Below are 26,254 nucleotides of genomic sequence, written 5' to 3' on the forward strand. Positions count from 1 at the left end.
TCAACAAAAGATGAAGAATGGTTTAATGGCAATCTTCACATTATAAATAAAATACCTGATAACAAACACAAGGATTGTTCAGTGTGCTCCAATCATTCAGTCAAAGGTGGTAGAAGAGACATTGTATTTTGCTGTGAACATGTCCCAGAAATCATTTTACACCTAGAAAATTGTTTCAAGAAATATCACACTGAGAAAAATTATCGTAATTGACATGCAAGTCCTATTTTTTTGTGATTAAATGAAGGTTTTTGTAAAAAAAATTGAATTTTTTTTTTTATATAAGCAATTTAATATTTTTATTTATTGGCACAAATGTATTATATCTGAAAAGGAATACATTGAAGGTGACAAAATCAATATTGCTGAATAAATAAAGATTTTTTGAGAAAAATTAAAATTCCTTGTTATTTTTTATCAAACTTTTTATGTTGCTAATAACCAATTGTTAGAAATCTCTGCACAGTAAAGCAGTCCTTTGGTTGTGTTCTTGAGATTCACGGGGTGGCTTTTCAGTCTAATATTTATAATTTAAGAGGGCATTATAAAATAAATGTAAGTTTGATTAAGATATAGTACTGATCATTTGTCTTACCTAAATCTTTTCAAATGCAAATATACTTTTCGTTGAAGGTCTTGGTATATATTAACATCAACCTGTTTCAAATATGTTAATGCAATTTGAAGCTAATCATTTTTTTAAAACTATTATAAGAGTTAACCCCTCTGTCAAAAATTCATCAATAAATTTAAACAAAAGTTTACTACTACTGATAAGCAAGCTTGTAAAAATAGTTAACTGCAAAGTAACTAGTACTTCCGAGCCGGTTTTCTAACCTAGAAATAGACTTTAGTTAATTTGAAAACTTTCCAGGTATGGATAAAGTGTCAAGGAAACTTAATGAAAAGTTTCAGCTATAGCTTTGTCTTTAAACAAGAAATATAGCCTTACATTGAAACTCCTGTCATAGCAGTTTCATAAAAATCACTAACTAATTTACTAATTTTAAGGTTTATAGAGAAATCATGGTTTTAACTTCTGCAGTAAAAACATATAACATTGGCCATAATTTCATGTAACTAACTTCAAAAAATTTTCCCTCATCTAAAAATTGAAATATTAAAGTAAATTAACACTTGAACACATCTCATAGCTATCAATTAAAAACAATGTATGTTGTTATATTAAAATATATAGTATTAAAGTTCTTATTAAGAACTACCAAAATAAAGTCTCTGATAATAAACTATGATATAAATTTATGTTTATGAAAAATTACATAAATTTTTTAATGAATTATGTGTGTCACTCACTTAGGTGTTTACAATAGTACACTATACTTATCAACAACCTTTTATTATTAAGTAAGTTATTGCTACTTTCAGTTTAACAAATCATTGACTACATAATTGTTATTATAAAAAATAATTCTAGTTTTGTTTATGGTAATGCTAACAAAGGTATGTAAGCAATTTATTAACTTGGAAGTGGGTACGGTGGAGAACATATGATTTCATAACAGTGAAAGAAGACATGTGAGTGACAATACCTATACACAGTTTTTGTTTATAAAAACAAATGCAGAATTAAAATAGAAAACAATTTCATCTTTTTCTTTTTTCTGAAATTTACTCATTGCACCATAATTATCAATTACAATTTTCTCAAAATATAAAATTTAGTAATAAAAACACTATCTATACCAATATAAATAACTTGCACTTCATGTTAACTTACTTTTCTTGTTCCTTTTCAGCTTCAGTTCTTCGCTTCTCTAACAGCTCACCATAGAATTTTGACTGATCTCTTTTTTGTGCCTTGATATCAATTCCAGCAACATTTCCTCGACCAAAAAACTGAACCTATATAAAGAAAATTTATATTTTATGTAAAAAAACATTTTAAATAAAATGAGCTCAAAGATTAAGAAAAATGGCCTAAAACCAACTTTCTTTCTTTTGTTTTACTAGATTACATAATCAGATAATGTTAAATTACTTCTTTAAGAAGAAATTTATCAAGTATAGTACCCAGACTTCACTAGCCTGAAGTTATTGATAAATCAGTTTTTCTAATCAATCTATTCAGCTACAAATTAAAAAGTTCTGTAATAATGCGATCTATACAAAATTATTTTCTACATTTTTATGGTTTCATTGACTTCATTTTTACTCAAGAGAATATTCATAAAATCTTATTTTTATCAGTACTGCGTGATTCTGTTTGAACATGTTTTATAACTGCAAACATGAAATATACAAAAAAACAAAGGTATCTGAATAGAGGGAAACTACACTTTCAGAATTTTTTGGTTTAATGTAGCATTTCTTAAGTCAGGTTAAGGTAGAAGGGATTTTGTATACTCATTTTGTTTTATTACATTGAGATAACTATAAATGTTTTGCTAAAATTAAAATATAAACTATTTGTAATACAATATATGTTACTGAACAACTTGAAATTATGGATACTTTTTGTTTTGAAAATTCAATTTTTTTAATATGTAAAATACTGTTTAATAAAAATTTACTAAAAGGTAGATTAATTTATTTTATTATTCCCCACAAAAATTACTGCAATAAATCAATGTGTTGACCAAATAATTCATTAAAGCATACTAATTTTACATATAGTAAATATATGGTACAACACTTTTTTTCATACACCAAAAAGGAAGTATTTTGATGGCGAAAAATTTCAGTTTCCAGATTTCAACAGAAATATCTATTTTGACCATTTCATATCATGAATCCATTTTAACTAGTTTCAGTGTGATGTCTGTGTTCAGATTCGTTTTGTTTGTCCTCTTGCTAAATGTAAACATCTCCTGTCATCTTCTTCTTTCTCCTTATTTGTTAATGAACCAGCTGATCTTAATTACTGTTGGAATTATATGATTCTATCTTCCTTTAAGATGTATTAGCAACAACATTACTAAATTTTTATTGTTCTAACCAGACATATTTAATATATATTTAACATGCGAATACGTGTAAACTTAACTAAAAAGCATAAATTATTCTAACTCATGCAATGTTTAATTAATGAAGTGTAAATTTTGAAAATAAATATAGGAAGAGATTATTAATAATTGGTTATCTGGCATTACTTAATGTATATAGTTTAAACAATCAACGAATTGCTCCGCGACTGAAATTGTAGTACATTATTTTTGGTCCTTTGGGCTGGATCATTAAAAAATACAGATAAGATTGGATAATTAAATATTTATGTGAAATATGTGCATCACTGGAGCTTGGCAAATTCAATCTTTATTGATGATCTTCAATAATAATAATAAACTTATGAATGAATAAAAATATTATTTTGGAGTTTCTTCACTACATTGAAACTGGGTTTGTAATTTATGTTAACACCATTATCTATATAACATTATTTGTGTAATCTAGTTTTACTCTGTTTTTTGCCATATTAGTTACTGTAATCATTACAGATAATGAACAATTATTAAGACAAAGAAAATCAATTAAGGCTTCCATTACAACAATTGAACATTCGCAGATAAATCTGATGCATCACAAGATAACAGCTATACTTTGCAAGTCAAATTACAAAATCTGCTTGATTTATACCGCAAATATGATTCCATTTAGATAAAATTAGAAATGGACGTTGATGATGATAGTTTGTCTTTAGATTGAGAACAAGTTGAGGAAAATTTATGCAACATTTATTAAATAGCCAGCATAGAGTAAATAATCAAGAACATTCTGTAGACACAGCTATTAAACAATTACAACTGCAACTTATCAATTTACCATTGTTTAAAGGTGACATTCTTGAATGGCCTCACTTTTTAAATATATTTAATGATTTAATCCACACTCGAAAAGATTTAAAAATTACATTATTTACATTTGTCATTAAGAGACGAATTCTTAACCATTGTCAAAAATCTTCCATTAAACAATGAAAAATAATTTTTTTAAAAAGAGAATCATTAGATCTATCTAAATTCATTAATAACATTTCTTCATTTCCCATCTCACTTGAAGCAATGCAACTTCTAGTTAACATATTCAAATTCATTGTAATTCAATTTCTAACAACAAGGCTAGATTATAGTACTGCCAGATTGTGGAAGGAAAGATTATCAAACAAGGGCTGTCCAAACTTTCAAGAGTTCCTAGAATTTCTTGAGACCAGATGACATATCTGGAAAATCTTAGTTTAACTACTTCAAACTCACAATTCAGTATTGGAAATGTTGGACAACAATACAACAATGCATTTAAATCTCATCGCAAATATCCTACTTCAAACATTAACAAGATTCATTAACAACATAATGTTATTATTCTAAAACAGATTTAATCATTGTTTATTTTGTAATCTCAATCATCAATTACAAAAATGCAAAGAATTTTTAAATTTATCATAGGATGAATGAAGAGACTTTTTAGAACATAATAATTGTTGTCTTATATGTTTTCACAAAGGTCATAGTAATAATCAATATTACTCAAATAACTTATGTGATTTATGTTAAAAAAGGCAAAACACACTCATTCATACTGATAAAATTAATGGCTCTAAATTAAGTACCGATAAATTAAATAATAATGACTACAAAAATGTAATTTTGTCTGCTGCTGTATGTAATGTGGATGACGTTTTTCATCATTCTCATTTGCATAGAACTCTATTTAAGACTCAGGCAGTCAATTAAATTTTTGCACATATAAGTTTACTTGCAAATTGGGACTACAACTCAATGAAGAAGATTTGCCTATTTCAGGCATATAAAATCCATTGGTCATATCTGATTATAGTGTAGTAATTACATTGCATTCACGATACAAAAACTTTTCATTCATTGATCATTCAACTGTACTTGAAAATTTTTGGAAAATTCATGAAACTGATTCTGATGTTTCAGCTAATGAAACTTCTACATGTGAATCACACTTCCAACTTAATACCACTAGCAACAATCAAGGCTGATTTATTGTCTCATTACCATGTACATCTGATAAACTCTGACACAGTGATTCTTTCATTAATGCTAAAAATAGGTTCTTATATCTGGAAAGAAAATTATGCAACAATTCTAATCTTAAAAGAGAATATTCTGCCTTGCAAGAACACTTAAGATTAGATCATAAGTCATTACTTAATTCTGACAATTTATTAACTAATGAAGCAGATGTATATTACTTTACCTCACCACCCTATATTTAAGCCCACAAGTTTAACTACTAAAATGCAAGTTGTCTTTGATGGCTCAGCTAAAACCTCTAATGGTTTATCTCTTAATGATACACTATTAATTGGGCCTGTTATCCAACAGGATTTATTCTCAATAATATTTAGATTTAGAATTCATAACATGTCATTACATTGGACATAGTGAAAATGTATCGTGAAATACTAGTTAAACCTTATGGCACTAATTTACAATGCATTTTGTGGCATGAATCTCCAGAAAAACTACTACAACATTTTGAACTTCGAACTATAACACATGGAACTGCTTCTGCTCCATACTTAGCCACTAGATGCCTAATTCAAATATCAAATAAAAACCACATAGTTTTCTCATTAACATGCAATGCTATTAGAAACAATTTTTATGTTGATTATTATATTTCAGGCTCTGACCATAGTTGGATTAAGCTATCCAACTAAAGGTTGATGTTTCTAATCTACTCCAATGTTATGGTTTTCCATTTCATCAATGGTTCTCTAATAATCATAATATTGCTACTCCTGAGCATAACTGTTCTATTCGTTTAGCCCAGGAACATGAGTTACATATCTTAAGCATTTTATGGAACAATTCTAGACACATTATCATTTCAAATTACTCAATCTATTGATACTAAAATTTGTACTAAAAGAATTATTCTCCCTATTATTGCAAGAGTATTTGACTCATTAGGTCTTATTGTTCCTATTTTTTTCTATCACAGATGTTTTATGTAATCTTTATGGCAACTTAAAATTAATTGGGATGATTACCCACAACGAATTGGATATCAATGGTATAAATTATACAATCAAGTGCACTTGAATTAATTAAGTTAAGTCATTCAATTAAATTCAACAATGGCACTGAGATTACCTCAATTCAAATACACATACATATTGATGAAATACATTTGTATTCTCAACAATAGCACTGTCCTGGATTCATGGCCATCTGTCTGCGTGGAAGGTATTTATAAGTAATAAAATTACTGAAATTCAAATGGATACCTCAAATGCTAAATGGCACTATATTAAGTCTTTGGAAAATCCAGCTGATGTATTGTCTAGGGGTTGTAATCCAAGTAAATTAAATGATATGTCACTTTGGTAGCTCCTTGGCTCTTACAATTTTCATCTTATGGCCCAAATAAGTTAAAAAATTAATTTTATGATTATAGTAAGGATCCAGAATGTCTTATAGAAAAACGTAAAAATATATCGACATTTTTACTACACACTGTTTTAGTTGACTATATACAACAATTTTCATCTTTATATAAGCTAATTCCTACATTTAGCTTTTGTTTCTGATTTATGCACAATCTTAAATTAAATCGGTTCAAACGAATCACTGGTCACTTAACTACAAGGGAATTAAATCAGACCCTTAATTTTTTCATAAAGATCTCAACATGTATACTTTAGTGATGAAATAAATAAACTTAAAAACAATCAAATTATTTCTGATCAAAGTAAAATCATTTCACTTGACCAATTTCTGGATGACTTAGGACCACTATGAGTGGGAGGTAGATTACAACACTTTATTATATTATCAAGCTAAACATCCTATTATAATACACTCAAAGGCAAATATAACTTAATTAATTATTACTGCTGAGCATTTACATCTTTTACATTCCGGCATACAATTGACGCACCATTCATTACACCAAAAATACTGGATCTTAAATGCTAATACAAGCCTTTCATCAATCATTAATAAATGTTTGAATCATTTTGTTTTAATAAAAAAAATCAAATTCAACAACTAGGTCAGTTATCATCTTTCAGAGTAATACGTTCTCGTCCATTTTCTGTCTGTGCAATAGACTATGGAGGTCCACATACACTTTGTGATGGCAGGCAGTAGTCCAAAGCCTTTAAGTAAATCTTATATTGCACTTTTATATGCCTCAGTACCAAGATAATTCATTTAGAATTAGTCTCTGATTTGACTACACAATCATTCATAGCAACACTCAAGAGTTTTATTTCACGAAGAGGTATTCCTACCCAAATCTTTTCCAATAACGGTTCCAACTTCTGTTTGCCAAAAATATTTTGTATGACTTATTTAAATTCTTAAATTCGGAAAATTTAAAATCAAACATTCAAGTCTTTTCATCCAAATAAAACATATCATGGCCATTTATTTCACCTTCTTCGCCCCATTTTGGTGGCTTATGGGAGAGCGCAATTAAAAGTGTAAAATATCATCTACGTTGTGTAGTAGGACAAACAATTTTGAACTTTGAAGAATTGTGTATGGTTTTAACACAGGTCTGTGTTAAAGAATTTATTTAAAGAATTAAGACAGGCCTGTCTTAATTCTTGTCCCATTTTTACTGTTTTAACAGATCATAGGGACCCAGAACCACTTTCGCCTGGACATTTCCTTATCAGTTGTCCACTTATGTCTTTACCTGAACTCTATTACAAAGTAATTGAAATTAACTGCCTAGGTCGTTGGCATTTACTCCAGAAATTCATCCAATCCATCTGAAAACTATGGTCTAAGGACTTCATTAACTCCAGCAGAGAAATAAATGGTATTTCCCTTCGCGTAATCTGTCTATTGAAGACTAAGTATTAATCTCTACGGAGAACTAATATCACCAATGCAATGGAAATTCAGAATTATCACTAAAGTTTATTCAGGTCCTGAACAATTAGTTCGAGTCATCGATTTAAAGACTGCTAATGGTCAACTCCGAAGACTTTGCATAAGTTGTGTTTGCTGCCAGCTGCTACAATTAATTGAATATTGTTTATTTAAAAAAAAACCTTTCACATATTACTAATTGAGAATATTTCTAAAATAATAATTTTATTGATTGTATTATACTTTTTCATTGCAATTCATTTATTGTGTTTTATTAATATGCTTTCAATTGTGATTTATGTTATAGTCATGTTAGATATTGTTACAATGTAATATTCTGTAATTATATCAATATATGTATATCTTACTCATGTGCTCTTAAACTTCTAACACTCTACTCTTCGGACTAATTATTATACTACATTTACATGTACATATATACTACACACAGGCACACTCACTATATATTAGATGCAATAAGTCATCATTGTTTACACTTTCTAGCCAATGATACCAATGATAATTCGGGTCATTGGACACATCTTGCAACAGGTGCGTCAGGAACAACATATTTAAAGAAATCCTAATCGCTACAAGATTAAACGTACAAGTTTGCAAGAATTTATATATTTACACATATTATAACAAAGTTATTAATTAATATTATGCTAGTAACTTCAGTAAAATCCTCTTCACGGATCGCAATATTCACACCGCGAAGTCTCCGTCTACCCGTGAAGAGGATACACCTACTTTTGGTAGGAGACACCTCCATATTATTTCTTGCTAGCCACTCGTCTACCAATCTAAGGGAGAGATTAGCCTTTGCCTCCACAGCGTCTAGCTCCCGATCTTCAACCAGTACAGCAACGTCGTCGGTATATGCTACGATAGTAACGCCGTCTGGGTAATTAAGCCGAAACACGAAATCATAAAAGAGGTTCCAAAGCAGGGGTCCCAATATGGATCCCTGTGGGACACCACCAAAAATCTGGTACCTCTCCGTCCCCTCAACCGTGTTGATCTCTGTCCATCTGTCACTGAGATAACAATTTATTTGATTAATCAAATAGTCACTTATATTCATTCCTCTCAACGCTGCCATTATAGCCGACCACAGAACGGACCCAAACGCTTTCTTTATATCAAGCTGTATCATTAGCGGTATCCTTCTCGTCCGCCAAGTGCCCTGTCGGACCTCTGTTGCCCATCACACCACCCTATTTATTGCGTCTACCGTCGAGCGACCCTTACGGAAACCATATTGCTCATCGTGCAGGCTGTTGTTTCTTTCTAATTCTTCTTGTAGCCTGATTGCTACAAGCCTTTCCACGACTTTGCCCATGTTGTTTATTAAGCTTATTGGACGGTAGTCGTTGGTGCCAAGACTAGCAGCTGATTTAGGTAGAATGGGTTCAGGGAGTGAAGGTTGCTCTGAGAAAAAAGGAATGAGTACAGAGAATCAATATTAAGGATATAGACACCCTTACCACCAAGGAAGAGGTAGCTACAGTGGTAACTGAGATAATCGAGTTGGATGAGGGGAGAAAACAGGCCATTAAACTGAAACCTGCTCAGTCAAACATCCAAGTGCCACTCTGGCAGTTCCTGGTGGAAAGGCTGAGAAGTTAATACAGAAGGGGTGCCTGCAGATAGGACTGATGTCCTGCAGGGTGGCCCTGGCTTTGGAGCAAGAGAGGTGTTACTAATGCTGGGACCTTGGCCATAATGTTGCCTTGTGTAAGGGCCCAGATAGGTAAAAACAATGTTTCCAATATGACAAGGAAGATCACATTAAGGCAGGATGCCAAGAAAGAGTTGTTTGCAGAAGATGTGGCGTGGAGGGCCATTTTAAGCACAGCAGATAATGTGCCAAAAATGATCATGCAATTCAATGTAAACAGGAGTAGATGCTCCCATGACCTCTTATGGGTTTTAGAAGATAGGCTGGGGGAGATATAATGGCAGTTGCTGAGCTAAACTGGGTTGTGGTTTTTAAGGGTGGCTGGAGCAGGGATCTCAGAGATTGTGCTGTGATATTGGTGGCAAGACCGGGGTTAGCTGTCACCTGACAGGGTTGGGGGATGGCTTTGTATGGGGTGGAAGGTGGTTTTTAGTTGCTATGCCTCTCCCAACAGTAGCATAAAGCATTACAGAAGATTTCTGGATGATTTGGCGATGGCAGAGAGGGGTCACACAGGCACTGTAATTGTGCTAAGTGATTTTAATGCCAAGAGCCCAGAAATAGGAGGAGTGACCCTCAATGAGAGAGGGAGACTGCTGACAGAGATGATGGCATCGCTAAACATGGTATGCATCAACATGCAGGGAGTACCTACCTTCTTGAGAGGAGCATTGGAATCCGTCCTCGACCTGGCATTCATTTCTGATGTAATGGCAGAAGCTGGGCGATGGCAGGTTCTCGATGAGGAGACGCTCAGCAACCATCAATGTATTGAGGAGGTCGTTGAGCTTCGGGATAAAATGTCAGGAAGAATGGGATAGGCCATGCCTACTCAGGCCCTCAAACATCCAGCATTTACAGATGACCTTCATAGAGAAATTGGCACCGGCACAACAAGAGGACGGGGAGGAAGTTAATATTGATAATGTCATCCAGGACGCATGTACTTTGGCTCTGAATAGAAGAATGGTGTGGACGTGTCTGAAGCAGATCTACTAGTGGCCTGAGGAGATTGCTGAGCTGCGGAGGATCTGCGTCTGCAAGAGGCATATCCTCACTAGGTTACAAAGAATGGATCAAGAAGCATCCGAGAGAGCTATGGTAGAATGGAGAAATTCTACAAGGAGCCTCCAAAGGGCTATTAATACAGTTAAGCGGGATAGATGGAGGGAGGTCTGCGCCCAGTTAGATGAGAATCTCTGAAGCATGGCATATAAGCTGGTGACAAAGAGGGTGGGAAGGTCATTTTCCAGACTTCCCGAGATGTACCTCCGGGAAACATTGGCAGTTTTTTTTCTAAGAAATGTGGCTCCAAGATGGAGGGAGCTGGTGACTTTGGAATTCCATGTGTCACTTTGGAGGAGCTGTGAAACACAGTTTCTTGATTCCACCCAAAGAGGAGCCCAGGTGTGGATGTCATGCTTGTAGAGGTGGTGAAGGTGTTGATGGAGGCCTCTCCATCCACCTTTTTGGGTCTTCAATGACTGTCTATTTAAAGAAAGTATTTCGACACCATGGAGGTGGCGAGGGTGGTCCTCCTGTCTAAAAACAGTTGGAGGAGAGAGTGGCCCAGCAATATACAGACCGGTTTGCTTGCCTGGTAGCCTGGGTAAGATGTTTGAAATTATATTGGTGAACAGGCTGCAGGAGGAGCTGCGGAGTTCAGAAAGCTTCTCTGATAAACAATATGGCTTTCAAAAGAGCAGAAGTGCATTGGAAACTATCCAAAGAGTGATGGAGGTGGTGGAGGGGGCAGCCTGGAGGTCCAGGCATGTAAGTAAGATTCCCCTGCTGGTTCTCCTGGATGTCGCCAATGCCTTCAACACGGTGAGACAGGAGGCCATTTTGCAGCAGTTGGAGGGAAGAGGTATCTCACCGTACCTGCTGAGGATGGTACGACAGTACCTCAGATGAAAGGAACTGAGAATTATGTCTGAAGAAGGGGAGGAGATCATTGTACCCATGCAGCATGGAGTGTCACAGGGATCAATCCTGGGCCCCATTTCGTGGAACGTGGTGTATGAAAACCTTCTTTGGAAGGAGTGACTGCCTGAAGTGGAGTTGGTGGAGACAGCGAAGGAACTGCATAAGGTGGTGAGGATTGCAACAGGGACAGTTGAAAAAAAGACCTGGGTTCAGGGGCAGGGACTACAACTGGAAGCCAAGGAGACAAAAATCATATCAATGACAGGGAGACAGTGTATACCCTCATTTTCTATCAAAGTGGATGGGGAGGAGATTGCCCTGAAGGATGGGGCCAAGTACCTGGGAGTATGATTTCACAGGACAAGGGGCTTTGCCTTTCATGTGCAGCAGGTGGCCATGAAGGTGGAGGGAATGTCCTCAGCACTGATGAGGCTGATGGCCAATGTCGGGGGTCCCAGGGCATCTAAATGCAGGATGTTAGTGTCTACGGTGGTGTCGGCCATCTTGTATGTGGTGCCAGTATGGTGGGAGGCCTTCAGGATAGGGAGAAATGCCTGGAGGCTGAACAGTGTATATAGTAAGTTGGCAGTCAGGGTGGTCCAACTATTCAGGACAGTGTCACTGAATGCTTCACTAATGATGGTGGGAATGCCATCATTGGAGGCTTTCCTTGCAGTCAAGGAAAGAAGGGACAGGACCACAGAAGGCAAAGAGGAAGCGAGAAGCCACATGTTTACTGAATGGCAGGAGAGCTGGAGGAATGCAAAAGGACATTGGAGCTATATTTTTATACCAGAGGTAGCTGCAGGGGTCAGTAGACCACATGGGGAGGTGGACTTCTGGACAGCTCAGTGGCTAATTGATCACGGGTCGTTTGGGGTATATATCCGCAGGATTGGAGGGAGGCGTACAGATCAATGTCAGTATTGCAAAAAAACAGACATAGTGGAGCACATCATTTTTGTGTGTCCAGGTGGAAGGAAGAATTGCCATGTGACAGTTTGGACTTGCCAGGGAGAGTCATGCAGTAGATACTCTCATCCGGTAAGGGTTGGACCATATGTGCTCAGTGGTTTAGAGGAGTGGTCCACCAGAAACTACTGGAGGAAGTATATGAGGGGGACAACAAGGATGTCGGTTGAGGGTGGTGCTGGGCACCAGCTTTGGAGGTGCGGGGTAGGAGTGTCTCGGCATTGTCATCACCAATGGCTCCTGTAGGATGTGTTCCTGCCTGAGGCCGGCATAGCTGTATGGGGTTAAGAAGAATCCACTTGTATATTGTATATATTGAGTTGTAAATATAATGTGAATGTGATGGGTAAATATTTGTATGAATATAAAGTGTGCCTGTGATGCACGTGGTACAGAGGTTGTATCTTCAAGTCAGTTCCAGCACCATGTTCTGTGAGGGATTGGTTTTTTTAGTAGATCCTACTGCAGTAGGTGATGAATCCCACACACCCAGTATGTACAGGCTGCTGGGCGTTTGGTTTAGGCAAATTTTTCCACTTCCAACGTAAAACAACAAAAAAACAAACAAAAAAAGATGTCTAATTCAAATAGCTAATGAAAATGAGAATCATTTTCCACCAGGATATACGACCATTGGAAATGATTTTTATGTTTATTCCCGTCCTATCTTCATTATTTCAGCAAATAATAGAGATCCAGAACCTCTATCTTCAGGGTAGAGATTACTTAGAAGTAAAGTAAGTTGGTCTTTTTTTAACCTTGAACATACTTTGGCAAATATTATAATACAGAAGATGATATGTATGACAAGTAGATTAAAAAAATGCTACATCTTTGGTGGGAATTAAACCTGATATAAAAATTCAAAGACATTAATAATAAATTGGAGTAAAGCTAATATAACAAAAACTCCTTTCGGTATGCTGGAAGGCAGAAGTAGATTTCACTGGGGAAAAATATGGGGAGGCGAACTTGTATTGTATGAGCTCGTATCAAACACTACTTTTCATGTTTTATGGATACTACGTTTTCTCATTAGACCACAAGCTATTGCTGAATTTATTAAGACTTCCTTTTGAATTTTCCTGAACTGTTTGACAACATAACTATTTGAGGTTTAGTGGGAGATTCTAGGTTTGTCTCTACAATGTTTTAAGAAAGTTTAATTTAAAAACATGTATAACTGTAACAACAGTGATATTGAGATGATTTGAAAGTACAATAGGCCTACATTACCCACATAAAATACTGTCACTTGCAAAAATTAAAATATACACAGTACTAAGTCACAGCAGTTTAAATGTGTTCACTTCAAATTCACTCAATACGACAATGGTTTTATATATAAACAAGTTTCACACGTTCAGCAACTGGAAAGCCTCTTCTTACAATTCCAACAATATTTCGGTCATCCCCTGCTGTAAGGGTTAGTAGTAATATCAAAAATCATTTCAGAAAAAATTTTTATGTACTATTTAGAGGTCTAATGACTACTTTAAACAGATTTGATCCTATGCCTATTAAGGGAGCTATAAATTTTTTTTGGGAACTTTAAACGAATCTAATATTTTACTTAATAAGAAAGTTACAGCGATTTATTTTTTTGGAAAAGTCCCCATTTCTAGCCTCATGGTCCGATTTTGCCCATTAACGAACTCGAGTGAGATTTTTGGTCGTTATACTTTATGTAACAATTTGAAAATGATTGGCATAAAATTACGGCAGTTATTGTGTCCACAAGAAAGTGAAAAAAAAAAAAAAAATATATATATATATATATATATACAAATATATTTTTGAGAAATCTTCAGTAATGTGACATTGGCTGGCCAGGTTACATAGTATAAATTTTCTATTTATTTTATTTTACTTTAAAATTTTTTAATTATGATGTCATACTTATATATATGCAGTTATTTAATTTAATTGACTTCATATGTTTTTGTATATATGATTATAATCTTTTAATTTTAATTTAAAAAAAAAAGAAAAAAAAAGTATATGGGTCTTGTAAGTATTGACTTTAGAAAAATCATTAATATATAAATGTATATATAAATCTTTGGACTGACAGTGGTTTTGGGGTCTGGGGGATGTGAAACGTGAAGATATGTTGAAATTTTCTTGAAGCCAAATCATGGTACCCATTACAATAGGTACTTTCTTTTTATGAAATCTACCTAAAAAGGGCCTGAAAATACCAATGCAAATTATGATTTAAAAAACCATTAACTAAATATAGATAAATAATCTATGATGAAAATGAGGCAGGATATTACAACTAAATATACTCACTAAACAACTGTATTGTTTACATGGCACATTCATATTATTATTAATTCATATTATTAAACTAACCTGATGTCGTTCTTTATACAGAGGATTATAATCGACTGATGTATCCTCCGATGCATCCCAATCAAATACAAACTTTCTGTCATTCAACCTTCTAACTCTTCTTTTCTTTTTAATTATTCCCAAGTACCTTTCTTTAATAGCTTCACTCTCCTTTTCTTTATCTTTAGAAACTTCTTTTTCTTCTGCATTTCTTTCTCTGACTCTCCTGCAATACCCATAAATAATTCCTTTTATACAGCCTTAAAGTTTTATACCAATACACAGAAACGAAAATAAGTGTCTAGCCTATCTATGCATGATTCTCAGTATGGAAGCTGGAAATGGTGATAGTATACATTTAAAAATTTAATTGAAAAGTCAATAGTGTTTGTACTTCTGCTACATAAGTTCATATAAATATATGTTAAACAAAGTTCTAATTTATCTAAATTACCCCCTTCACTCACCATTTAAAATAAACTTTATTGCAGAGTGACTTACTGTATGTCGTCAGGTTAGGGAGCTTACGTCAGTGGTTTTAAAATCACTACTGGTATTTTAATTTTACTATCTATATGTAATTTAAAACAATATGTTATACGAGGGTTATTTTTTTTCAGGGTCCGATCGGTCACAAAATTAAAACCACAGTGAAAATAAATAAATTTTATTTGTAACAAGTACTTACATAGTTACTCTATTTCTCTACATAGTCGCCACTCCGATTTAGACATTTGTCATAGCGTGGTACCAACTTTCCAATACCCTCATCATAGAATGGAGCCGCCTGTGTTTTTGGCCATGTTTCTACACTGGTGTGCAGCTCGATGTATGTGCCAAAATTTTGTCCTCCTAGCCAGCATTTCATGTGAGCAAAGAGGTGAAAATCAGATGGAGCCAAGTCCGGGCTGAATGGTGGGTGATCAAACACTTCCCAATGAAAACGCTGCAGGAACTTCTTTGTTACAGCTGCAGTGTGCGGCTGAGCATTGTCATGGAGAAAGACAATGCCTGATGACAACATTCCTCTCCACTTATTCTGAATTGCCCTTCATAGACGTTGAAGAGTCACACACTATGAGGCTGCAGTGATGGTCGTGAAACATGAATTCCACCAAGAGAACTCCATTCCTGTCCCAGAACACAGTAGCCATACACTTTCTATTGGAAAAGGTTCGCTTGAACTTCTTTGGTTTACTGGAAGAATGAGAATACATCCACTGTTTGGATTGTTCTTTTGTTTCTTCAGTTGAAATGGACCCATGTCTCGTCCTCTGTGACAATGTTGTTCAAAAAATCTTCTCCTTCATTGTGGTAGCGCTGCAGAAATGTTAGGGAGGTGTCCATTCTCATTGTTTTGTGATGGTCGGACAGCATCTTGGGAACCCATCTCGCACACAGTTTGTGGTACTGAAGTCTCTCACTCACAATGGTGAAGACAGCTGACCTTGAAATTTCAGGAAATGAATCATTCAATACAGAAATTGTGAACCGACGATTTTCTCGAATTGCCTTATCCACTCGCTCAACGAGATCACCAGTTGACACTCGCTTCCTTCCCTGACTGCCTGCATCATGAACATCTGTACATCCTGCTTTAAAGTTCCTGCACCATCGTCGCATTTTGCTGTCACTCATTGAAGTTTCACCATACACATTACTTATTTGTCAATGAATTTCAGCTGCATTACACCCCTCAGACTGAAGAAATCGAATTACTGTACGCACTTCACATTTGGTGGGATGGTATTGTTGTAGACATGTTTACGTGCTTACATGTTCAGAACTAAATGAAGTGACATGGCGTGATTGAAGGCCATACTAGAGAGACTCTGCGCAACATATATGTGCAAAGGTTCTTCCGTTTTTTGTGCGGGTTTTTATTTTGCGACCGATTGAACCTTGAAAAAAATAACCCTCGTATAATTTAATTTAAAGTGCAGAAATAGCAATTTTAAAAACCAATAAATAACTGTTCCTATTTGTTGAATAAATCTCTATTTTGAGTTACATGTTTCCTATTGCATTTTTCATTAAGTGGAATATACTACAGGGAATCACTATGTCATGCCCTCAGAAATGCAGATGTTTAGGACTAAAAGTGATATTGGTAGAACTATTTTTACCAAATGGTAAAGACAGGGAAGTAGCTCCTTGCTCCAAGTACCTTCATTAAACAGTGAAGATCACTACTTGGAGGAAGGAGCAACTCTAGTGTTATAGTTGCTCAGATGCTTTACATATCTGAGTGTGTTTGAGTATTCTGTATGCATATTTCCAACTTTATAGATCTTCTCTAAGTATTCTGAGAAAGGTTTTTCTAGTAACTGTACAGAACATACCAAAATATGACATAACTTCTGATTAGTATATTCTTAAACTAAGCTGCTTATTTTAAAGTTTTTACTACCAAGATCAGTGAGGTTAACACTGGCACTAGAAAACTTAACATTTGTTCAAATTAACATTTTACTGTGAAATATTATTTTATTAAAAAATCAGCAAAGTTTTACATCATTTCTATGCACTTTTTCATAATTCCTTGCAACCATTCAGTAAGATATCATGTAATGCAAGTCATAAGTACATGAAGGATCTTTTCAACAAACATATTCTTTCCATAACCTTTCTTCAATGTAACTATCTGAGAGCATTTTAATGTACAAATATATACCTCATTAGAAGAACAATACCAAAAAAATCATGCAAATTGGGCAGATTCAAGCGCACTGAGCTAAACAGAATAAAAATGTAATGTTATATTAATGATTTAGTAGTAGTAGTAAGGAGCTCTTGTAGTAATACAATGAAAAACAGTTTACTAAAAAAAAATTACATTATTAAAATCATTTTGCTTTGGAGGTTTTTAACATACTAAGCATACATACTACCTACATAACTAATACGTACATACATACATACAAAGCTTCAACAGAATCATTATTAAATATTTTTTCTGGTTACATATATTCCAATCCAAAATATCATATTAAGTCTAAGAACACATTCAACAAGTCAGAATACATTTTCAAGATACAAAGATTAATAATCAAATTAAGACAGTATTTATTTAATTAAATAAGGGAAGGTGAATATTTTAATTGGCCAAAACATGGTTTATAGTCAAATTAAGTGAATATTATTAAAATTAATAATTCTTGCCTGTAATCTTCATTTCTTCTTGAATCTTCTAATGCTTTAGCATTTGCTTCTCTAGCAAAATCCTCTCTCCTTCTTCTCTCTTCATCCATTTTTCGTCTGATTGTTTCCACTTCTTCTTGCCGTTTTCTAAGTGCTTCAGCAGCACGTTCTTCTTTAGTCAAAAATTTTGGCTAACAGAAACAGGAACATTTTTTTTTGTTACAAAAACAGTATACAAAATAGATATTAAAGAATATATTAATTACATGGAATAGAAAAAATGACAATTATATTTTTCAGACAATAATATTTCTTGAATGAATCTAATGTTTTTCTACTGTTAATAGTGCAGCTAAATATTTTTATACAAAAATAATTATACTATGCCAGGCTTCATTATACCAAACTTGACTTTATTAGTCCAGACTCAACAGGATTTAATTTTATAGTACACACAGTCTCAATAATTAATCAAGAAAATACATCACTCATTTTTTTGACACTGCAAGACCCTTTTCCCGGTTGTGCTATGGCTGTGTGATTCACTGATATGCAAAAACCTAGATCAAGAAGCACTTCAAAAGCTACAATCAAAACAAGTACTGTACAACAAGAAAAAAATGATACAGGAAAAATTATAGTATGAAAAAATGTTCCATTATACTGGCAATAAAATTTAGTTAAAAACTAAGAAAATTAAGTTTTTACATCTAAGTAGTGCCCTACTGTTATTAGATGTACTTAATTAAAACACTGCAGAATGATTTCCAGCGTTGGAATGAGATGATGTGTTGAGATCTGCTTCTTAATCATTGGGAATTTTTTATGCACTTTTATTTTTAATATGTTTCTAATTTGTTTTATTTTCATACATTTTTATTTTATCATCATATTAACTTGAGACATTGTGGAACCTAAATTAAATGAAATTTTTATGTAAATAGCTTACCTTAGTTGGATAGATAACATGCATCAGTGAGATACATAACACATGTTATAAATAAATCATTAAATGATCACACTGATTTAACAGATACAAACTATTTTGTAAGTAGTGCGCAAATTTAAGAAAATATAACTCCAGTATTGTTTCATGGATTTAATCAACAGAGCCAGACATGAGCACCTCAACCTAAAGTGATTTTTGTGCAATTTTCATGTTCAGATTCTTCTAGGTTAGTTATGTGTCTTAACATAGATGTAAAAGACTGGTCTATCCAATCAAAACCTATGCCAGGAAGAGAAGGCATCCAAAATTGAATTTCTTGTATTTTGAAACTTTTCACACTTCCAAGAGTAATCAATTCTTTATAGTCTTGAGTATAGTATATTTAGAGTCTTGTCTAAATAACAATAATATTTTAATTTCCTGACAAACCAAGATCAGTCAACAGAATAACAATATTTATCACCAGCTGTGAAAACTTACCTAAAGCTGCTTCTAAAGTTAGTCAATAACTTAATGTAGATTGCAGCTCTGACCATTAAAATACAAAGCATCTATATAAAATATCAGATAGTTCCTCAGATTATATAATAAATTCTTTTATTTTACTTAACAGTAATTTTGAATAGTTGCAGATTACTTCAATAAATCCCCTTTATTGTGTTGTCAGACCTCATGACTTTTCAGAATGCTTCCTACAGCCTGAAATGAAGTCTAAATAATCATTTAATCATTAATCACAAAGTCTGAATAATCTTCATTGGAATGATCATTCTTCAAATTGCCAGAAAAATTCCAAAAGCAATCATTCTTGCCTCTGCTAAAATGCTAACATCCAAAGTAATTAAATCAATCAAATGTAATTACATTCTATATGTACGAAGAAGTCAAGAAGTCAAGTTTTTGGGGATTATCATAATTATCTGAGTACGCCTCATACATTCCTTCATTTAGTTCCTAAGATTTATCTACATGAGGTTTAACCATATGTTTTGTTTTTTCACTAAATGAACACACACAATAGTGGACTGTATAACATTTTTATTGTAATGAATACTAAGACAATATAATACTATGTAACATTTAAATATTCAAGATATTGTAACATTTTAACACTATGAATGCTTAAGACAGCACACACATCCGTCTTTCACAATATCTCACCACGCACTGAAACTACGCACAAAAGAATCCCCACTACCTCACACTCACACATCAACATACATCAGAACGCAACAAACATGCGAATGATACCAAACATACCCCCCACCTTGAAGGGCCACCTTCAAATGAACAAAAAAATGTAATGGACATGCATGCAAGTTATAAAATTTGTATGGTAGTCTATTCTTGAAGTGGTAATTGACAGAGTCTAGTAACAGCTCTTTTAAGAACACCATTTGCAGTTCTAACTGTTGCAACCCTGACACATCCATCCTTCCCTGGATGAAGTTGGAGTATGCGTCCCATGTTCCATCTAAGTGGGGGTAAGTTATCCTCCTAAATTATGACCAGGTCGCCAACTAACAATTTTTTAGATGGAGATTGCCACTTTACTCATTGATGTTGATTGTAGATCTGGCTCTACGGGAGAAGTTATTACATCACCAATTAAGAAGTGTCCAGGAGTTAATGGAAATAAATCATTTGGATCACTGGATAAAGGAGAAATAGGACGGGAGTTTAAACATGCTTCTATCATTGTTAGTATAGTGTACATTTCTTCATATGTGAGGGTAGCATTGCCTACGATTCTTCTTAGGTGGAATTTTAGGGACTTCACAGCAGCTTCCCATAATCCACCGAAATGGGGTGCTCGTGGAGGTATAAAGTTCCATGTAATGTTGTCTTGAGCTAGTCACCTTTCTAATTTCTCCTTGTGATCATTGCTGTTAATTAAAGTTCTAAGACCCTCAAGTTCCTTGTTGGCACCAATGAAATTGGTGGCATTGTCCAAAAACAATTAAGACACCTTTCCCCGTCTTGACATAAATCTTTTAAGAGCTCCAAGGAATGACTCTGTTGTTAAATCTCCTACTAACTCTAAATGTACAGCCTTTGTTACCATACAGACAAAAACTGCAATATACGTCTTGTCTGGAGTAATTCCTCTCCTTCTGCTTGCTCGTACCATAACCATCAACTTCTCCTTTTTCCATTCTCTGTTGAGCTCTGCATTGTTTTGATTCAATTCTGGCTGAGGCCAATTATCTTTATTTTTGGAAAGCCAAGTTGAACCCTTCCACCACATTACAACATCAGCAATTTTGCCTGGGCTTAGCCCTCGTGAAACATAATCTGCTGGATTATCTTCACTTCTCACATGTCTCCATTCACAATGACCGGTTAATTCACTGATTTGAGCCACTCTAACTGCTACAAAGGTTTTCCACTGCTTAGATGAAGATTTTATCCATGCTAAAGCCACTGTCTGACCAGAGAAAACACTTAGGTGTTGAAGTCAATTTGAGTGCTGAAATTACCCTTGTGACCAGCTGAGATAACAGGACTGCTCCACACAATTCCAGTCGTGGTAAGGACACTTGTCTTATAGGTGCCACATGTGATTTTGCACAAATTAATTCGGTGGAGATAGTGCCATCAGCTAACTCACATCGCAAATAAATGCATGCACCATAAGCCACAGTAGAAGCGTCACAAAACCCATGGATCTGTATCTTTGTCGCATTGGCTGCACAAACCTTACAAGGTATATGCAACAATTCGAGTAATGATAATTCGGATACAAAATTGTTCCAAGATAATTGCAGTTGATCTGATAGTGGATCATCCCATCCAACCTTCAGCTCCCAAAGTCGCTGCATGAAAGCCTTTGCCTTCAGTATTACTGGTGCTAACAGCCCCAATGGATCAAACAACGAAGCTATTCTTCCAAGCACATTTCTTTTGGTAATTAATCGCTGATGATTGATGATTAATCGCACATGAAATTGTCACCTTTTGCATCCCACATGACACCTAACATCTTAATAGGCTGAGATTCATCTGCCCATGGACCAATGCAATGCTGTTGTTTATGCTTCTCGGGTATATTATCTAACAGTTGTGGATGATTTCCACACCATTTCCTTAAATGAAATCCTGCACCTTGTAGCATTGTGATAAGTTCTATCTTGAATCCTTCTTGCCTCTTCTACTGAATCCGCACCTGAGAGCAGATCATCCACATAAAAATCAGATTGAAGGACTTGTGATGCCCTTGGATATTTTCTCTTTTCAATTGTTACCAATTGTTGTAAGCACCTGGTTGCCAAATATGGAGCCGCTGCTGTTCCATATGTGACGGTCATTAGTTGATACGTTTGTATCGGTTCATTTGAATCTACTCACCACACAATTCTTTGAAAATCAACATCATTTTCACTCACTTATCTGCCGATACATTTTCTCTATGCCGGATGTGAAGACAAATTGATGCTTCCTGAATCTCAGTAATATGTCAAATAATTCATCCTGCACTGTTGGTCCCACCAACAAGATGTCGTTTAATGAGACTCCACTTGAAGTCTTGCAGCTTCCATCGAAAACAACGCGGAGTTTGGTGGTTGAACTCGGTTCATTTATTACAGCGTGATGGGGGGTAAATAAAATGACGAAACGAGCTGTTGATTTTCTGCACCTTCAGACAACAATCTCATAGGACCTAACTTCACATAATCCTTCATGAATTCACTATATTTTTTCTTTAGTTCAACATTATGATTGAATCGTCGTTCTAAAGCTTTCAATCGACGCACTGCTGTTTCTCGAGAGTTGCTTAACTTTTCTGGAGTTTCAATTGGCAAGCTTACAACAAATCTGCCATCTGCATCACGACTGACTGTTCTCACAAAATGGTTTTCACATTCAATTTCAGCATTTGATCGTGAACGATTGACAGTGTGATCAATCTCTTCTACCTTCCAAAATTGTTGCAACTGTTTATCAACTCTTTCTTCAACAGACAGATTACAACATACTGCTGCACCAGCCACCTGATTTGCCTTGATCTTTCCTGACAGGATCCACCCGAACACGGTATTTTGAAATACTAATGCTGTTCCAGTCGGTTTGATTCTTTCATCACATAATAGATTGAAGAAATGTTCTGCTCCAATAAGGAGATCAATGTCAGATGACTTATGAAATTATGGGTCGGCTAATTGCAAATTTGATGGAATTTTAATCTCATTTTTAACAATTGAAAATACTGGAATTGGTTGTGTTATTGATTTTAAAACTATGCAATCAATAGTTGTTGAAAAAGGAGTTACCCGCGATTTAATTTTACATTGAGTACACTGTGTCATTTGTGTGGTAGAACAAGCCATGCCACTTACTGCAATATTACTCCTACTCTGTGTCAACCCTAATATTTTTACCAATTTTTCACTAATAAAATTGTTTTGGCTCCCTGAATCTAAAAGAACTCTACATAAATGAGGAGCACCTTGTTTGTCAACAACTCCCACTGCTGCTGTGGATAATAGCACAGCAAGAATTTACTTGTTTTGAATTCCAATGAGCCACAATTGTAGGCTGAACCTTGTCATTGGTTGCCTCACCCCCTTGTATATCGCCACTTGAGTGGTTACCTGACATTTTTACCTTACCAAGTATCTGTGACTGCGGAAAGTGCAATAAAGTGTTGTGCTTTTTCCCACAGGTCTTACAGCAACTAGAAGTGCATTCAGTACTCCTATGCTTGCTTGATAAACAATTGAAACACAGTTTCAATCTTTTCACCTCTTTTTCCCTAGCTGACGCTGATAAAGATAAGAACTTCACACGAATAAATAGGATGGAATTTTTCACACAATGCACATTTGTTTAAAGAGGATACATAATTAACTGATAAATCTTTATTCTTATTTGATGACTTAAATCTACCATGATTGAAACTAGGCGTAATCTGAGAACGTTTCACTATGGTTCTATCTTCCATTGCTCCTAACACCTGACATTTTTGTTCCAAAAAATTTATTAACTCAGCTAATGTAGGAATCTCATTGCTTCTATTTGATGCCTCCCACTCACAAAAAGTTGTATTGTCTAGCTGTTTAGTCATTAAATGAATCATTACAGTATCCCAGTGCTTAATGGGTTGGCCTAAACCTTGAAGTGCCCTAATATGTTTTTGGGTATTATCTATTAGGTGTCAAATACTATTTGCAGTCGCTTTCTCAATTGTTTCTTGGTTAAACAAAGCTTTCATGTGTTTATTGACTAAGTATCGTTTGTTTTCGTATCTGGATTTTAAAAGCTCCCACGCTATTTTATAATTGTCCGATGTCCCTTCTAAAGCTAAAAGTATCGATGATGCTTCACCTTTTAATGCAGATTTAAGATACTGAAATTTTTGCACCTCTGAGAGTAAAACATTTTCATCAATAACTGATGAAAACGTACTTGAAAAAGAGGCCCACTCATCGTATTGACCATGGAAAATTGGAAGGTTAATTGGAGGCAGTTTTACCAGGCATTATGCCTGCACACATTCACTAAAAGATTGTGTACTCAATTTAACTGAATTTTGATCTATAAACAATTGAACATCTTCAACTAATCTGAAATATCTGTTTTCTAAATTCTCCCGTTCCTGTTCAGCACCTTCTGAATCAAGGGATTCAATTTTTGTTTGAATAATCTCGAAGTCTTGCAACACGTTTTTAAATATATCAAATCTTAATTGTAATTGCCCTAATTCCTTTTTGTTGGCCTTGTTAACAAAAAAAGTGACCTTGGCCTTGAGTGTTCCACGATCCCTTTTTAATTGCACCAGATTTGACATTTTTTATTTTTTACGCACACTATACTAACCAGGAAAGAAAACAATCAGGAATGTGAATTAAATAGAATGCGAAAATGAATATAAAGTAAGAATTAAAATGATAACATGGTATAATAAATAAATTGGTGATGAAAACAACTTATAATTAGCTACTTATCTCTCCGACTGCTAACTGATAAGCCTGCACGCCATCTCCAAGTCTGCATACCAATCACATTACTACAGCCGATTACGCATCGACAGACGACAGACAACGCGAACCCACGTCTTGTTGTTATGACTTGAATAAAAAAACACGTAATGATTTGCTCCTTGACCGTGCTCACTCTGGATAATTATGATTTCACTATATTCACTGTTTCAGATATCCGGCCCGGAGGGCCAAAAAATGTTTTGTTTTTTCACTAAATGAACACACACAATAGTGGACTGTATAACATTTTTATTGTAATGAATACTAAGACAATATAATACTATGTAACATTTAAATATTCATGATATTGTAACATTTTAACACTATGAATGCTTAAGACGGCACACACATCCATCTTTCACAATATCTCACCACGCACTGAAACTATGCACAAAAGAATCCCCACTACCTCACACTCACACATCAACATACATCAGCACGCAACAAACATGCGAACGATACCAAACACCATATTTTCCTTGCACATGGATTCATCTAGAATGTAGATTGCAAGTCAGTTTTCTACCTAATTTGACAACCAGGTATTTTGCTTGTCTCAACAATCCTCAAGACATAATAGAAGTTTTATTAAAGCATCAAATTTTCATTTAAAGAAATTGATTGTGAGACCCCAATCTCCACACTACACAATAGTAATTTCACATCATCTCTGCAAATATAACAAGAATCTTCAAAAACAATCATTTCGTACACCTAGGACTAAAGTATTACTTGGTTTGATTTCTTGATGCTATTAAATTTCATGATTAGATAGGTTCAATCAAAACATTCCGATACTGTACTACTGTATGAACAACTTAAAAGCCAAACCGAGCTGGATGAAATTGTAGTTATGTGAATATCTCTTTTAATGCTGCTACTACTAGCACCAGTATTGATTTTATATGTTACTATTCTTGTCTACTGTCAGTTAAAAACTGATTGTGGTTTAGTGAAGTACAGTTTTGTTCTTTGCAGTTGTGTTTTCTAAAAGCACCTTATTTGATTAAGGAAAAGGTTGCTATAGTGGAAGCTATGGATTTTTTTCAAGAAGCAAATATTCAGAAAAAAGTTATGAATGCCAGTATCTCAGTACTGGCAGAGTACTGGGAGTAGTATATAAGATTTGGTTAAAAGATGAGCACAATTCTTCATTTTTAATTTGAAACTGTATCGTGTAACAACTGTGAAACAAATTAGTTATTGTGACCTGCTTCTCAAAAGCATTGTTGATGGACAGATAGACGTTTGATGCTTTTATTTCAAGTATGAAAAGGCTAGGTTTCATTTATCTAGAGGTGTTACTTTTTTTCAGCATCTACTTCACGATGAGAAAATTAGTGTATGGAATGCTGTTTCTGATAATTGTATAGTAGGGCCAATATTTTTTGAATGGACTGTCAATACATAAGTATATCCTATAATTTTCAAAGAATTCTGCACATTC

The 26,254-nt window shown here is 34.5% G+C and overlaps 1 protein-coding gene across 1 annotated transcript in view; it reads right to left on the reverse strand.

Annotated features, from left to right (window-relative positions):
• LOC142334386 (putative ATP-dependent RNA helicase DDX23) overlaps positions 1-26,254 on the reverse strand; it is an 85,428-nt gene that overhangs the window by 46,983 nt on the left and 12,191 nt on the right. Inside the window, exons 4-6 of the mRNA XM_075382369.1 lie at positions 17,899-18,068; positions 14,758-14,962; positions 1,739-1,863 (exon numbers count right to left, since the gene is read on the reverse strand). Coding sequence (XP_075238484.1) covers positions 1,739-1,863; positions 14,758-14,962; positions 17,899-18,068 — 500 coding nt within the window. The remainder of the gene's footprint in view (positions 1-1,738; positions 1,864-14,757; positions 14,963-17,898; positions 18,069-26,254) is intronic.

The sequence above is a fragment of the Lycorma delicatula genome, chromosome 1, assembly GCF_047948215.1.
Source record: "Lycorma delicatula isolate Av1 chromosome 1, ASM4794821v1, whole genome shotgun sequence".
Lineage (NCBI taxonomy): Eukaryota > Metazoa > Arthropoda > Insecta > Hemiptera > Fulgoridae > Lycorma > Lycorma delicatula.